General features: G+C 38.6%; 1 protein-coding gene across 2 annotated transcripts in view; it reads right to left on the reverse strand.

Moving 5' to 3' along the window:
• The window catches only part of LOC137182600 (polypeptide N-acetylgalactosaminyltransferase 18-like), a 183916-nt gene that overhangs the window by 82503 nt on the left and 85420 nt on the right, over positions 1-15993 (reverse strand). For both annotated transcript variants that reach the window (XM_067588927.1, XM_067588928.1), the window contains exons 2-4: positions 9683-9890; positions 9352-9518; positions 2030-2216 (exon numbers count right to left, since the gene is read on the reverse strand). In XM_067588927.1, coding sequence (XP_067445028.1) covers positions 2030-2216; positions 9352-9518; positions 9683-9890 — 562 coding nt within the window. The remainder of the gene's footprint in view (positions 1-2029; positions 2217-9351; positions 9519-9682; positions 9891-15993) is intronic.

Genomic DNA, 15993 nt, shown 5'->3' on the forward strand with positions numbered 1-15993 from the left:
GCTTCTCAGAATACAATACTCTTCTGTCCTTGTTCTGCATCCCAACCATGGACTTGATTCCTTTCCGAGACAACCTTGAGCGTCCTTTAATTAGCTCACCCTACACTTTTCTTTTATTCCTGATTTAAGATAACTTTATCTCTCTTTTAACAAGTTTATATGCCTCCGTTCTTTCATTGTTATCACCTTAACAATAAGACAGCTTCTTCTGATTAAGAGCATGTTGAAGCAATTTGCTAATCCGGGGCTTATTATTGGGGAAAATAGTACGTTTCACAAGGAATCAACATATTTTCGCAAAAAGAGATGTAACTAGAAACTGTGTCTATGAGATCATCTAAGTCAGAACAGGAGTCTTTCAATAGATCCCATTCAGTACATTCAAAGCAGTCCTTCAGCTCCAGTGTAGAGTCTTCAGTCCAGACCAGAACAACCCTGAGCTCGATGTTCCCTCTCTTCAGGGTTGATTGATAAGTGGGGACCAAATGAACATTGCTGTGATCTGACAAACCCAGAGGAGCCATCACATAAGATTTATAAGCTCCACTAATGGTGCCATCACACTGGTTCAATACTTTACCCTGTCTTGGTGGACAGGTGACGTACTGGAGGAAATGATTCAGGGACTTAGTCCTAATACAATGATTAAAATCTCCCATGATAAAATTAGGTGCATCTGGACATATAGTCTGTCGACGCTGCACAGTTTGTTGCTGTTGCATTATCCATGTTTGCCTTATAAACAACTGTGACAAATAGTTGTGGAAATTCATGTGGCAGATAAAACACCATTGGGTGTTTACATACAGGCACACACCCCGCCTTGTGTTTTGCCAGTCAGGCGTGAATCACAATTCAGGCGCCAGGGTTGGCCAGAACCCTCAATTTCAAGATCAGCGTCAGAGTCGTGGTCTTTAAGTCAGGTTTCAGCAAGGGAAATGATATAATAATGTCTGAACTCTGACAGAAACTTTGCACTTGCTTGTAGTTCATCTATTTCATTCCTTAATGACTGCATGTTGGGAAGTTTGATGGAGGGCAGAGGAATACGATGCAGCTGCTGTCTCCGTAGTCTCTGACGCACTCCACCCCTCCTTCCTCACTTCCTCAGTCGAACAGTCTTGTTCCTAATAGAGTTGACATTCTCTCCAAAATATTTCCGGATTGCCGGTGGAATTACAATTCCAGGCTCCAGTGCTGCTACGTTAGTAATGCGGCACTGAAGAAGAAACTCACAGCTGCACTTCAGTCCATGAGGTTGGTCGAACTCATGCAGGGTGAACACAGCCACAAAGTGTCAGAAACACCAGGAAACAATGTGCCACATCCATGATCGACAGATGACAGATCACCATTCATACACTGAAAAGCAGTCATGGATCGATGATTAACAGTACATAAACCGACAAACAACAGATGCAGCTACTTCTGCTGGTTGCTATTAGTGCAACGCCCATCTGGGCTCCAATAAAATTGAATCATGATCAATTTTTGTTGCAATGCAACATGATGTCATCTGGCAAGGTGCTGGTTTGGCAAATCACATACATGCAAGCGCACATGCTGGATAACAATTATTTCTGCTGATTCCCTTACAAATTCTCAGTTTATGTGCACTAGAGGTTTAAAGTTTCCACATCACATCTGTGTAAGTTGCATACTGGACCATCATTGCCTTATGAAACTAGTTGTTGCTTGTAGGTACACCCATCAAATTGAGATTTAAGGTGAGCAAAGAGACTTTCCCCTTTCAGCAGATGAATGTGAAAACAAACTTCTAGTTTCAAACGCTGCACAAACATCATTCTGCACAGTGAAGCTCAAATATCCAAGTGAAGAAACAAAAAGCAAAACATATTTTTGAGTGGAGGGGTACTATAAGCACACTTCTGAGTAAAAAAGTGGGGTTGGTTTCCCCACTGTCACCTTTTTTTACCCCATCTGAATTTTCAGGCCTTGTGTGTAGCTTTAACTTTTTACTGCATACACTCCTAAAGTTACATAATATAAACCAAAGCCTGTTGCTCACCATCCAGTGTTGAACTCCACATGAGCGTCAAACAGAGCGACGACAGGAGCTGAGGCAGCCCTCCATCCGGTGACTCTGGACCTGATCAGCCCTTCCTGCTTGTCGTGGCGGACCACCTTGATGAACCCTGGGCCGTGCTGAGCATTGGTCTCATCCACAAAGCTCTGCAGGTGATCTTTCAGCTCCACTGGAGAGAGAGCGACACCCACACACAAACACACACATTTAGATGTTAAAGAAACTCACTGAAGCCTGTTACAGCATTGATCTTATCGACAAAGCTCTACAGAAACTCCTAAAGCTCCACTGGATGAAGGAAAAGAAATCAGTTTATGTGAGTGTGTGTGCATGTCATGAATGCTTGTATATGGCGTGTGTTAACACTTTTGGCCCACTATCAAACACATACATTTTAAAGTTATATTTTTTTAAATATTTTTTTTACAACCTGAGTTTTGACCATCCTTCTTATTGGCTGATCACATTTTACTAACAAATTTATTTCAGTATGGACACTTAAATTCAATTATTATCCATGTGTTGTAGCAATAATACACATTTAAATTTTATGGCCCCTCTGGCAGAGCTGGGGATATATAACAATTAAATAAACATAAGCCCATACGGAATGGACAAACATACTAAATTTACAAATGCAGCAAGGACGCAGATGAGCCAACGAGTACATTTTTGCAAGATCACATGAAAGTTTACAAGGATCAGTCAGGGCAAACCTTTAACTTTAGTAGCTAAGTTTCAGACACACATTGCCATATTTTTTTGTACTTGGTCTGGGACTGTGTTGTTTGGTCAGTTATGATTCAAGGAAATCTTTATGATTGCATATATAACATTATGTTTTGGACAATAGTGTGTTTCCTTTGTGGCAACAGTTTGGAGAAGGTCCTGTCTTTTATCAATATGAGAATGCCCTCATGCACAAAGCCAGGTCCATAAAGACATGGTTTTTCCACTTTGATGTGGAGGAACTTACTGGCATACACAGAGACTTGACTTCAACATCATGCAACACCTTTGTGATGAACTCAAAAGCCAACTGCGAGCCAGACTGTGTCACCCAGTATCAGTGTTGGACCTCATTAATAATGCAACCAGGTTCCATATTCTGTTTGAAAGCCTTTGTAGAGGAGTGGAGGCTGTTATGGCAGCAGGTTAATTCCCATGGTTTTGGAATGAGGTGTTCAAAAATCACATGTGTCTGAACACTTTTGGTCATTTGGTCTACTTAAGGTTAAGTGTAGACCTCCTGTCTGATCACTCAGCTGCTTCCCCCTGCACTCTGTTGTAAAGCTGTGTCCCCACATTACAGCAATGAAGCTGGTAAACATGTTATCATAATTGGTAAGACTTATGGTACACGACAAAGCTAGAAAAATAAAAAACAGGTTGTTCTTTAACATAAACTTAATGACAATATTGATAATTATTATTATTAAAGACAGGTGACATTTGACAAAGTGACTTAGAGAGGAAGAAAATATTAAAATGAGTGAAAAAGGGGGGAGAAAAATATGAAAACCAAAGTTTACAGCCATGCTAGTGGATCTGTGCTGTGGCACAGAGGTGAGTTTTTGAACTAAATGTGACACACTGACAATGCTAGCACCCTAGTCTTTACTGTGGTTGCTATCAGTTTAGTATGTTAGCATGCTAACATTAATAATTAGCACTAAATACATAGAACAGCTAAGGCTGAAGGAAGTTTTGCAGGTAGTAAACTAAAGTTTTGAACAAATTAACATTATAAGCTAATGATGGTGGTAAAGGAAAAATTAAAGAATCACCTGCATCTAGCAGTTGTTAAGATTTTTAAGTCTGGACCAAAGTGGTGGAATGACCAACTAACCTACTGACTGACCAACTCTGCCATAACTTGAGTGCTGCCACGAGCAAGGAAAAAAGCAAAAAAAACTACAATAACAAACAAAGGTATGATGGAATAAAAGATTAGTGGGAACATACAGAATTTTCAGCCCCGATTTTCAGAAATCTTTCAGTCTGTAAATAAATGTAGATATATGACTAAACTCTGACTCATTATTTTTGTTTTAAGCTGTTGCTCCCGGATGATCTGAGAGGCCTGAAGGTTCATATTCTAAAATAAAAACTGTACTGTTGGGTAATCCATCAACACATACGGTACACACACATTCTTTGGATTTAAGATATTTTTAAGTGTTGCTGCTGTCACTCTTCATGAGTGATTTTATATATGCCTTATGAATATATCCAGGTAGACAGATAGACATACACAAACTGCTTCAGACACACATTCCCCCAGACTTCCCACAGTGGAACAGTGAACATCTTCGTTTCCTCGTTGTGGTTTCCCTATGTTGTAATCCTGCCCGCAGGCTCCGGCTGCTGCCTTCCCCTCGCTATTCATTATTACCATCAGCCTGGATTCTCTGGTCTCTCTGTTTTCCTTTAATGAGCCACAGTTTGCTGCTGACCTGGAAGAAAGATGGGCTCATTTAAAGCTGGAGTTGGGAGTATTTGAAGAGCACTTTTTGTGTTACACATTCATTTGAGATTACTTCCAAATATCAAAAATCAAGTCATCAAATCAAGCATACCTCCAGTTGCCCAATTAATTTCTCAGATGTCTGGACCACACTGTGAAGGATGTTTTTAACCAAACGCAACCCGACTATCTGAACAACTCTGTTTGCCATCAGTCCATTGAAAATATTAATCTGAGGGACGTGATGTGAGAACTGCTGAGCTCAATTTGACTATGTGAGATGGTTAGAAAATGTATGTAATCTCATTACCTGAGGAAATCAAATGACATTTACATGTAAATACCTGTGTACAACCTCATGTTGACAGTTCATCAGATCGGTTGTCTCAGGGCTTTGTGCATAATTTAGAGCTACCATAAAGTTAATTAAAAAAGACAGAGGGTTGCCACTTATTTGATGTTGTGAAGCTGTAACTAACAATTTACAGTGTCAATATTTTTCAAAGAACTGACTAATTCTTTTGTCTATCTGTCTTTTGACAGTTTTAAAATATTTTTAATCTTTGGTAATATTTTTGTGAATGATATTTGCCCACAAACGAACCGGAACATGTTGCCTAATGTGGCAATTTTAGTGGTGTTGATAACGCTAATGATCAAATCTCACATGAACAGGTGACATTCATCAGGATAAAGAGAGTGATTTATGACAAGTGTGCAGTTGAGAGAGTTTGGTGAATGTGATTTGGAACACTCGCACAAACAAACCTCACAGAAAAATATTAAGTAAACTTTAGGATAAGAATGCCTGAGGCCAGTTTTTCAAGGAGAAATGCCAAACATTCACTGGTTTCATTTTCTCTAAAGTGAGGTTTTGCTGCTTTTCTCTTCTTCCTATCATAAATAGAATATCTTTGGGTTTCGCATTATTGTTTGGACAAAACAAGCAATATATGGGATTTGTATTTTCACTATTTTCTGACATTTTAACTAAAAAATTAATCAGAAAAACAAATCAGCAGCAGATTAAATGATAATGAAAATAATTGTTTCTTGCAGCCTTAGTTTTGAATAAATTGTTAAACTGGTCAAAGTTATGATAAAGACATTTGATTCAAAATAATGTAATTGTGACACCAATGGAGGTTTACATGGCTCAATGATCTTTGATCAGCTCTTTGAAGCTTTATCATACAACCCCTGATGTCTCAGCTAATTTACTATTCTGGTGGCAAAATGTAATGAGTGTGACTGCATTTCCACTTTTGTCCTCATGTAGCCCCAGTTGACCCTCATTGATCATAATTACACCATGTACGATCAATAAACAACAGTAATGGTCATGCACTTTCATTGAGTTACCCTCCATCAATTACCTTAATTATGAATTGCTGCCATGCAATTGTTATTTTCAGCATGCCAAACGCATTAAATCATATTTCCCACAGAATTGTTAAGTTGCACAGTTGTAATGCATGGAGAGGGAATAATCTGAGGTAAATGTGGAATCTATTTATCCCTGTGGTTACTTCACTAATCAGCATTCAACCCTGTGCAGCTACTGTAGCGTAACTAAACTCTGATATACTGTATTATTAAACAACAGAGGAGCAGCGAGAGACCCATAAAATCTGTTGGCGATGGTAGCAGAGACAGACTTCTTATAATGGTAATTATGGATTTTGCAGCAGTGAAATATGTTCCATACTACGTGATGCAATTATTGATACTGGTCCTCCAACAGACAAGTTGCACCTTAGCCTCAACCATGACTGCTGTAGTAAGTTTTAATCTGTTTCCATACACCGCTGATGCAGCTAATGCCAGCACATGTCTAGATCTTGTGCGCTGTCCAAAGCAAAATATAAAATAAGTGGGACATAAAATACAGACAGTCCAGGCTGTAGCTCACCTACATGAATCAGTACTTAATTATTGCACTCTGGATCTTTGCCCTATCATGTGAGGGAAAGCTCTTGATCAAAGTACTGTGAATTAAAACAACTCTCAGTTTAGCTATTATTTTATTTCATTGTTGTAAGAACAGTGTCGAGGGAAATCTTCAGATGGGCCAATAAATCTTAAGGTCACCCACAACTTAGCATTAAACTTATAAGAGAAAGACTCAACAAATACACTTGAAGCTAGTAGAGTTCAATGTGAATAGGTTTACTCTGCATAAAGAGCAATACAAAGCAAACCGAGGCCTTGATCCCGGGATAAAGAACCTAATGTAAAATCATAAACATCATATTATATACCTCTCATAACCCCTCCTAATGTGGAGCTTATTTCTAGGCTCCACCTCGCTTTTAACCAAACTATAACTATTCTACCATTATTGCTAAGTTCATTATTGACCTTGACACTTTGGTAATGATCCAAGTATAATTCATCTTAGAAACAATGGTGTTTCAGGCTTCTCTAAAATTTATCAGTTGTCTCAACATCTCCATATTTCACAAAATAAAAACGAGCCTTGTGGCCTTCAGTCACCTCACATGGACAACCAAACTATTATATTACTGATTAACCTTCTAATTAACTTCCCTGGGTACTGTCTCTTACTGACATAAATGTTGTCTTTGTACATTCACTGGCACATCCGTTTGCTCCAATTAAGGCAGCCTCCACCACAACAGTCAACAGCAATTTTTTTATTGGTCCCTTAGGTTGAACCCTAACCCAGTCATATGGACAGAGATTGGGTTCTTCTTTATTCTTATAAGCTACTGTTACTGCTACTACATGTTTTATCATCATAAAAACAAAGAAATGTGTCTCCTACACCATCAATATAGTACTTCATTTAAGGGAAGGAAATATGCCTTTTTGCTTTCTTGCTGTGAGCCTTCGGCTAGCAGCCGGTTAGCTTCGTTTAGCATAAAGACTGGAAACAAGCGGAAACAAAGATAACAACATACTCCTACCAGCATCACCCTTAACATGTTACACTGTACATTACTTTGTTTAAGCCTTAAAAAAAACCCCGAAGTGTGTACACATCAAGTTGTGGTTTTATAGAGGGTTACGTGCCTGTTATGACTATTTCTTGGCCGTCACTTCTTGACGTCTTGTCATCACTGTGAGACTGCAGAGACTCCAAGAAGTTGTTTTTATATGTAATTTTTATATTTCTTTGTCATGAAAGCAGCAGACAGTCTAGCAGGAATGTATATGAAGTAAAAGTAGGCTACAGGAAAACGGGAAAAAAGTATTACAAAAAAGTACACATCTGTTGAGGTGTAGCTACTCTACAGAGAGTTTAACATACTTTACATTCTTTATAATGTTGATAATATTCCTACAGTTACTTATATATTTTATTCAAGCTTGTGCCTGCCATACAGAGCCTCTTCAGATATCATGAAAGAATAGGAGACCTATTTGTAATGCACCTACATCTGGATCACCACACACAGCCTGGCAGAGTCGATCAGCACAAACATGAGATTCTCACCAGATTGAACACAATCTGTTGTGGCATTATTGGCCATTTCTGCCAGTTTACTCCTGTAAAGCTAGAGGGCATACAGTTAAAATAGAACTAGAAGGAGAATAACTTATTTAGCACTTGGTGTAATGCACCTATGTGGTTTGTGCATATAAAGTCCCCAAACCACTGAACTTTTCAAACAGAAATAGCAGATTATCTTTCTTCTAACTCAGTCATAACTTGTTTTTGTTTGGTTGTTGAAAAATGTTTGTGAACGTGTGTGAAATGATAGCTTCACAATTTTTCAAATGTGTCTTAAAACAACAGTCAGATGTCCATATGAACAGTTGAAAGAGGTTTTTCCTCGCTGTAATCATTCCTCCTGTTCATACTGGACATTAAAAGATCACCTTCAAATGTGCTTTCAATGTAAGCAATGGAGGCCAAAATCCACAGTGTGTCCACACAGTCATTTAGTGCAAAAATGCATTTAAGAGTTGATGTGAAGCTTATATGAAGCTTCAGCAGTCTGAGTTAGTCATATCAATTGGATATCTGCCACATTTACAGTCTTTTTAGCATCAAATTCCCTCTTTGTGTTTCCTCCACAGTGTTTCCCTGTTGAGCTGTGGTGGAAGTAGAGTAACAAAAAGAGAGACTTTGGCATTAAAAAGACTGTAACATTGAAAGATATCTACTTGATTTGACTCATTTGGACGAATGAAGCTTCATCTTAGCTTCAGATACATTTTTGCACAGAAGGAGGACTGTGGATTTTGTTCCCCATCACTTACATCGAAAGCACATTTGAAGGGGATCTTTTAATAGCCAGTATGAACAGGAGGGATGATTACAGCAAGAAAAACCTATTTTAATGTTCATTTGGGCTCCTGACTGTTGTTTTCAGACAGACATGAAAAACTGTGAACTCGTCCTTTAAATTTGGTACAATACGGTATATGCCTTTAAGTATACCATGTTTTTCTCAAAAGAAAACTTTCCATTAACTACTGAATTACTTAGCGCCCCAGAACCAAAATATCAAATTTAGAATGCAGAAAATCAATCAGTGGGAAAATACATATTGATAAAGCTGTAAAATTCCCCCTGAAAGGCTACGGTTAAGGAAAAGTTGCTATCAAGAAAAATTACTGCTGCCAAATAGGGAAATCAAAACGGGATACACCTTTTAATCCCACCTTGAACTGCTCCCTGTGGATGTATGTATGTATAAATGAGTGTGAGCTAGTGTGTTCGAGGCTAGAAGCTTTAAATTCATGTCACGGTAGCTCAGTAAACTTGAAACAGCGTCTGTCCAACTGTCTGTGCTTTGTTTCAGCCAAAGAAAGGTGTACAGATATTATAAATAATGAAGCTACCAGGAAGGTTAATAATGCTTACAGCTGCTGCTGTGGTCATCCACCAGTATGATCTCTTTGAGCAGGTGTGACGGAGTCCTCTGGATGGCCGTGTGCACAGAGCGCAGCAACACCGACAGTGCCTCGTTGACAAAGATGAAGATGACGCTGAGCTGAGGAAGGTCTGATGAATACGACATGTTTCTGCATCTGGAGGGAAAACACATAATCATTACTCCAACTGTCTTAAGAGAAAGATTCACCAAAACTACTGACTAAAACAACAACATCCCATTAACGGCTGAATCCATACAGGCATCTCACATCCTGATGCTTAATCAATTAAGCGTGACAACATTGATCGATTGACTGACCCATCCGGTCGTAAATCTGGGATCGGCCGGGTGAGAGAGATGCGGTCGCTAAGGTAGCCATTGTAGCCATAGTAACGGAACTTCCTGAGGGCGACCCTTCGACTCTCGGGGCCCAGATCGTGACCCCAGTGGTCGAACAGCGTGGAGGCGGGGTCTGAGGCGGAGTCTGACGAGGATGCGGCGTCTTCACTGTCCTTCTGTGGGGTATCTGTGGAGAGAGAGGAGGAGAGGTTGGTGCATTTTGTACAAACTTTTTTGAAAAAAAAAAAATTCCAATATTTTCTAGAGTTTTCTCCCAGCCTCATCACTACAACATCACTGTGTTGTTCAGATGTTGTGACAGCTACACACTGTGGATACATTTAATGACAAATGAACTTCCTTCAGCTCTATTCACGGAGCTTTGCAGGAAAAATGACTGTGACTGAGCGCTGACTGTGTGGTTATCAAACAAAACCTGTTTGCTGAGGGCTGAACGAATAATTTCAGCAGCAACGGGAAAAAAAAGGCTGGAACACAAATGTGATGCAAAATGACGGGGATTTTCATTGTCATCACAAATAACTCATTCTGGCAGCCATGACGATCTATTTCTGCAGAGGTGGACACAAATCTGGTAACATGCCCAAGGTAACATTTTCTTTATCCACATTGTACTGTCCTGAGCTACATGTGCAGCAACAATGAGAATTAAAAAAATATGTTTCAGGCCTGTTTGAAAAAAAGAACAAACAAAAAAAAAAGAAAGAAAACAACAAAAAGCATACGTGTAGTTGTTTGAAATATTCATATTTGATCTGAATTATAGTGTGCAAACCGACCGAGAAGCTGCACTCATTCTAGCTTGTCATGATGCAAAACACGGATGTAAAATGATGCTCTACAGCCTTCCTGTCACCTGCTCTCTCTGTGGCAGATTTGGGGCAAAGCAGCAGCAGAATTTGAATGCGGTGGTCTGTTGTTTGTCCGAGTCGCTGGAAGATGGGGGATCATCCGAGAGAATGAAACATTCATGAGATTGAGGCATGCTGAAATTCCTGACCCAGGTACACAGGTATTAAAAAGGTGGAAAGTGTATAAACAAAAAGTACACAAGCTATAAAAATGAAGCTAAAAATTTAAGTTTGAGACTCCAGATCAACTTGTGATTACTTAGTGGATATCTTTCAACATTACAGTCTTTTTAGTGCCAAAGTCCCTCTTTTTGTTACTATACTTCCACCAACTGCAGCTCAACAGGGAAACACTGTGTGAGGAAACACAAAGAGGGAATTTGATGCTAAAAAGACTGTAAATGTGTCAGATATCCACTCGATATGATTAACTCAGACTGCTGAAGCCTCATATAAGCTTCACATCAACTTTTAAGAGTTGTTCTTTTTTTAGAGTGGCTACATCTCAATAGATGTGTTTTAAGTCACTATATAAAACAGAAATAATACTGCAAAGTTTTTAGTTTTATTTCAACATTTGTTGATAGTGTTTTCCTGTACTCGTACTTCATATACATTCCTGTTAGACTGTCTGCTGCTTTCATGACAAAGAAATATCAAATTTACATATGAAAACAACTTCATGGAGTCTCTGCAGTCTCACAGTGACGACAAGACAAGACGTCAAGAAGTGACGGCCAAGAAATACTCACAACAGGCACATAACCCTCTGTAAAACCACAACTTGTTGTGTACATACTTCAGTTTTTTAAAAGGCTTAAACAAAGTAATGTACAGTGTAACATGTTAATTAGTGAGCTTTAGAGGTGCTGATACGACTATGTTGTTATCTTTGTTTCCGCTTGTTTCCAGTCTTTATGCTAAACGAAGCTAACTGGCTGCTTGATGAAGTCTAACTCACAGCAAGAAAGCAAAAAGGCATAATTTCCTTCCCTTAAACAAAGTACTATCTGCAAATCTTCAAAAATATTGAATTCAGCTTCCTCAAAAAAAAGGCCTGAAAAAAGTATGAAATTCCAGGTCTTTCAAGGTCTTGAATATTTTTTCTTGCCTGCAGTACGCAGTAACAATCTGTTTTGTATGTGGATGTGGGCTGTTGGGAGATGCTCTACATCTATAAACTACAAATGAGACTAGTGGGACAAGAAGCTGTTTAATCCTTTCTTGTGGAGTTTCAGTCAACACCATCAGACCTGCAGCAAACACTGTCACTAGTGCTGCCACAGTAGCTAGGAAGCAAGTCATAATGAGCAAGTGACAATTTGAGCAAAAACTATCATTAATTAATTATTTTGTAAGTGGTTAATCCATCGGTTTTCTATCACTTATCTGGGTCCAGATCACATTAATTGATTAATTATACTACTAGGAGTAATTATTATATACAGCTGGCAAGGTTCTGACAAAGATGTGATATAAATATCAATAAATTCCATAATAAATGATTATAGGCCTTATTATCCCTACTGGTTCATTCTTTGACCTGTATGACCATGAAAACGGCATTAAACTGCATTATATGTGCTGTTAAAAAGGTTTTACTTGAACACTTCAAAAATCCTGCTGACTTCTTAACAAAACTGAATTTAAATTTCAGTTCAACTATAAGATTCTTGCTCAGGCCTGTCAAACATCAAACATCTCTTTCTATTCTCCTGTGCCCTCCAAACAGGTCTGCTGAGAGACTGTGAAGTACCTCCTCTCCTTCCTGGGCTAAATGGGTTTTTTATTAGTTTACAATTGAAGAAGGAAGCGCTGCGTGGTTCTGAAGGCTTATACAACAGATGCTCTTTGGTGGAGCAGGTGAAAATACAAAGAAAACAAGATCCAGCAAAAAAAACCCAACCCAACACATAAGGCCTAGTACATAACCAATACAGGGCACTAAAACAAGAGCATAGGCCCCAGACATGCATACATGCCACATGGTTGTGTTTTATTGCTTCTACTGTTGTCAACAACTTTTACTGTTGTCTTCTTTTTGCTTGGGAATGTCTGTCTCTTATTCTTATTTATTACTGCTACTTACTCTGTTACCAAACTTTGTTGTTTTTGTGCTACCCTGTTGTTGTTGTTTGTGTGTTTGTACATTCAAAGTAAAAATTGTTGATTACAAAAAAATGCATACATGCCAAAGAAATGTGAATCTACGATGAGGCATAATAACAGTAAGTGATTTACATTAAGTGAAAATATATTAAATCCTGAAAATACCCAACAAATACTAGTAAGTGACAATATTTAAAAAAAAAAAAAAAAGTCCATGCTTCAACCTTAAAAGCACTGCAAATGATTCTGTCTTATATAAAATGCATTGTGATGCACCTAAAGATTTGCAGAGTTTTAAATGGCCTCTTTTGGTTTCCCCTTTTTGTATTGAAATGTGACAGAAAGAGGAAAGCTGGGTGAAAAAGCCATTTAAAATCACTGATGCTTTTCACCGTGCTTTTTAGCGCTAGGGAACAACAGGAATGAGACTGAGTACTCTGAAAGGTTTCAGAAATTCTTGAGAGGGAAGAGGACAGATGCATCTTAGAGCAGCTACACCTGTGTAGGTTTCTTGATGTTCGAGTTGAGAACAGACCCAGAGAGTGTTGTGTCCTGCCCTGCACTGTGTCCGACATATTTCATTATTAATGTAGTCAGACCCACATACCCTTTCCAGCACGGCTGCAGGGCTGAGCATACCTCTGTAGGAGAAGTCAGGGGGAATCAAGTGGAACACACAGTGTGTGTGTGTGTGTTTGCCTTACTGTGGACTGTCATAGAAAATCTAATTAAAACTAATGAGCAAATAACTAAGCACAATAGCAGACAGCCTATACAACCACATTCATAAGATTCAACATCACAGTATATACAGTATTATCTCACTGGCCCCTTTATTAGGAACACCTGTGCAATCTAATGCAATCCAATACAACAGCTCTGCCATATATTCTACATTTACAAAGCTTCTACATTTCCAGTTTTTGTTGACATTGTCAAAAAGGTGATAATTCTACTTTATGTTTATTATTGAGGTCATAGTGGGTGGTGGTTGTGTACTAGAAAAGTGTTCCTAATATTTTGCCCCCCTCATGTATGATAATGGAGTGCACAAAATATTAGGAAAACTTAATGAAGTGGCCGGTGAGTATATACATGTATGTGTATGTGTATTGTTCTTACCGAAAGGTTGTATGAAAACATGCAAAGCATCATGTGCTTTGTGAACCTTCTGACAATATTATATTCTGGCATTCTTAATTATATCTCACACTGTACATAAAATGTCAAAACTGAAGTTAAGTTTTATTATGTTTTAGTCAGCTGTTTTATGGTAGTACTTCTTTGCATCATAATTAATCAAGAAAAAGGTGAAAGTTTCCTTGTAGAAATGTGCTCTGAATGAATGGGCTAATTTCATGGCAAACTTCATGACAGCTGGTCCATTCTAATGCCCACAGTTCATTCAAAATCTGGCAATAAACCATTCAGTGACAATGCATCTAAAGCATGGAACAGTTTCATTGCTGATATGAGTTTTGTACCTAAACTAGTTTCCTTTAAAGCAGCACTAATCAATATTTTTAGTTTATGTGAAAGGACTTGTAGTCGCTCAAACCCACACAATATCACTGGACTCTGCAGTTTCTCTCAGTGCTACAAAACATTTTCAGCTAAAAAGCTCAGATACCTATTATACACTATATACAACTGTCCAGCACCAAACAATGTTAGTGACTAGCTGCTGGAGAGAGTAAAAAACTTAGCAATTAAAGAGCCACATGTTTTTCTCAGGAGTTGTTGAGAACCACAAATAAAAGGAGAGTGAATACTGGACTTAAATTTTTCATTTGGTTGCCAGAGACATGACTCAAGATAAATGCTAATGCTAAGATGTTAGCTAAGGCGATAATATGTCAATGTTGTGTTTACAGCTTCTTTTTCTCTGCTGTCCTCAAGTGGATAAAAAAGCAATGAAGGCATAAACTCAAGATATTTTTCTTTAGTTTAGCTTTTACTTCACTTGTGTTGCTGTTGTGTGTATCTTTATGCTAAGCTAGGCTAACAAGACTCCTGACTGTAAATCCATACTTATTGCACAGACCCGAGATTGATATTGATCTTCTCATCTCTCTCTCTCAGAAAGTATAAATAATTTGATTATACTCCACAAAAAAAAAAACTTAAACTTGGACTATTGACATATTTATGTTGACTTCTGTCCCAATGGTGGACATACAGGAAAACTTGTGGAATGGCCAAAATGAAAAGAGGTCATCTTTTGGGGAGCAAAAGAATATTTCATGACAATCTGCTTGCTAGATTTTGATATGTCCTGCATAAAAGTGAACATTTTGTCCTGATGGTAGTGCTAGTAAGTAGCAGTGTTTCCCCTATATTCATTCAGTAGCGGCGCACAGCCGCTGCAAAATTATGAGCGCCACTGCTAAAATTTCAGACGATTATTAATATCAACAAGCTACTAATGATTTTCACTCGTACACTGTGCGAGCACAATAACACCCTACGTTATTGTGGATTTTCTTTAGTCATCCTCCCTCTCTTCGTTCTTCAAAGGACATCTATGTGAAAAGTACAGGAGTAGCGTAGCTCCGTTAAGGAATAAGGCAGTGCAAACTCTGTTAGCATATCACAAGTCTACAACAAGTATGCACAGTCATTTGAGAGCAAAGCACCCAGCAAAAGGTGGGGGCCCATCCACAGATCAACAATCAATGGCTGTCTTCATCAACAGCCCTTTGGTCGACCATCCCTACTTTTTAACCCAGCTTCACATGAATCAGTTTATGATTTACAGTGTTTCATTATCTGCAGCACACAAACCACATGCAGTTGCTCACATATTTTTTCCCTCTCTGACCCTAACCTGACAGACCAGCTAGTAGTGCACACACACAGAGGATCTGGGGGTCAGAGGTCAACCCACACAAGTGCTGCTCACTGTTCAGTCCGGCAGCATCCAGGACTGCAATGTTACGGTAAACTGTTACTTTGTCCTGTAATACCCTTGTTGGGGATTGGAAGTTGGCTGCCGGTCAATGTCTGCTCAGCTGTGATTACACACACACACAATGCACACATACAGAGATGACATTACAGAGATTACAATTCCAGAAAGAAATTCTCCAATATTCCCAACAGGAAACCCTACTACATACAAAGCAGTACATATTTTCTGCATTGAAAATAGTTTTTAAAACACATGAATATTATGAAAAACATCACTCTCAATGACCCCTGGAAGTGCAAAACATAAGGCACAAAAGACAGAATGAGAAAGATAAAAATCTGGAAGCTGGAAGAGTGAGACTGAGAGAAAGCCAGAGGAGTTTGAAGTGACAAAATAAA

The sequence above is a fragment of the Thunnus thynnus genome, chromosome 5 (assembly GCF_963924715.1).
Source record: "Thunnus thynnus chromosome 5, fThuThy2.1, whole genome shotgun sequence".
Classification (NCBI taxonomy): domain Eukaryota; kingdom Metazoa; phylum Chordata; class Actinopteri; order Scombriformes; family Scombridae; genus Thunnus; species Thunnus thynnus.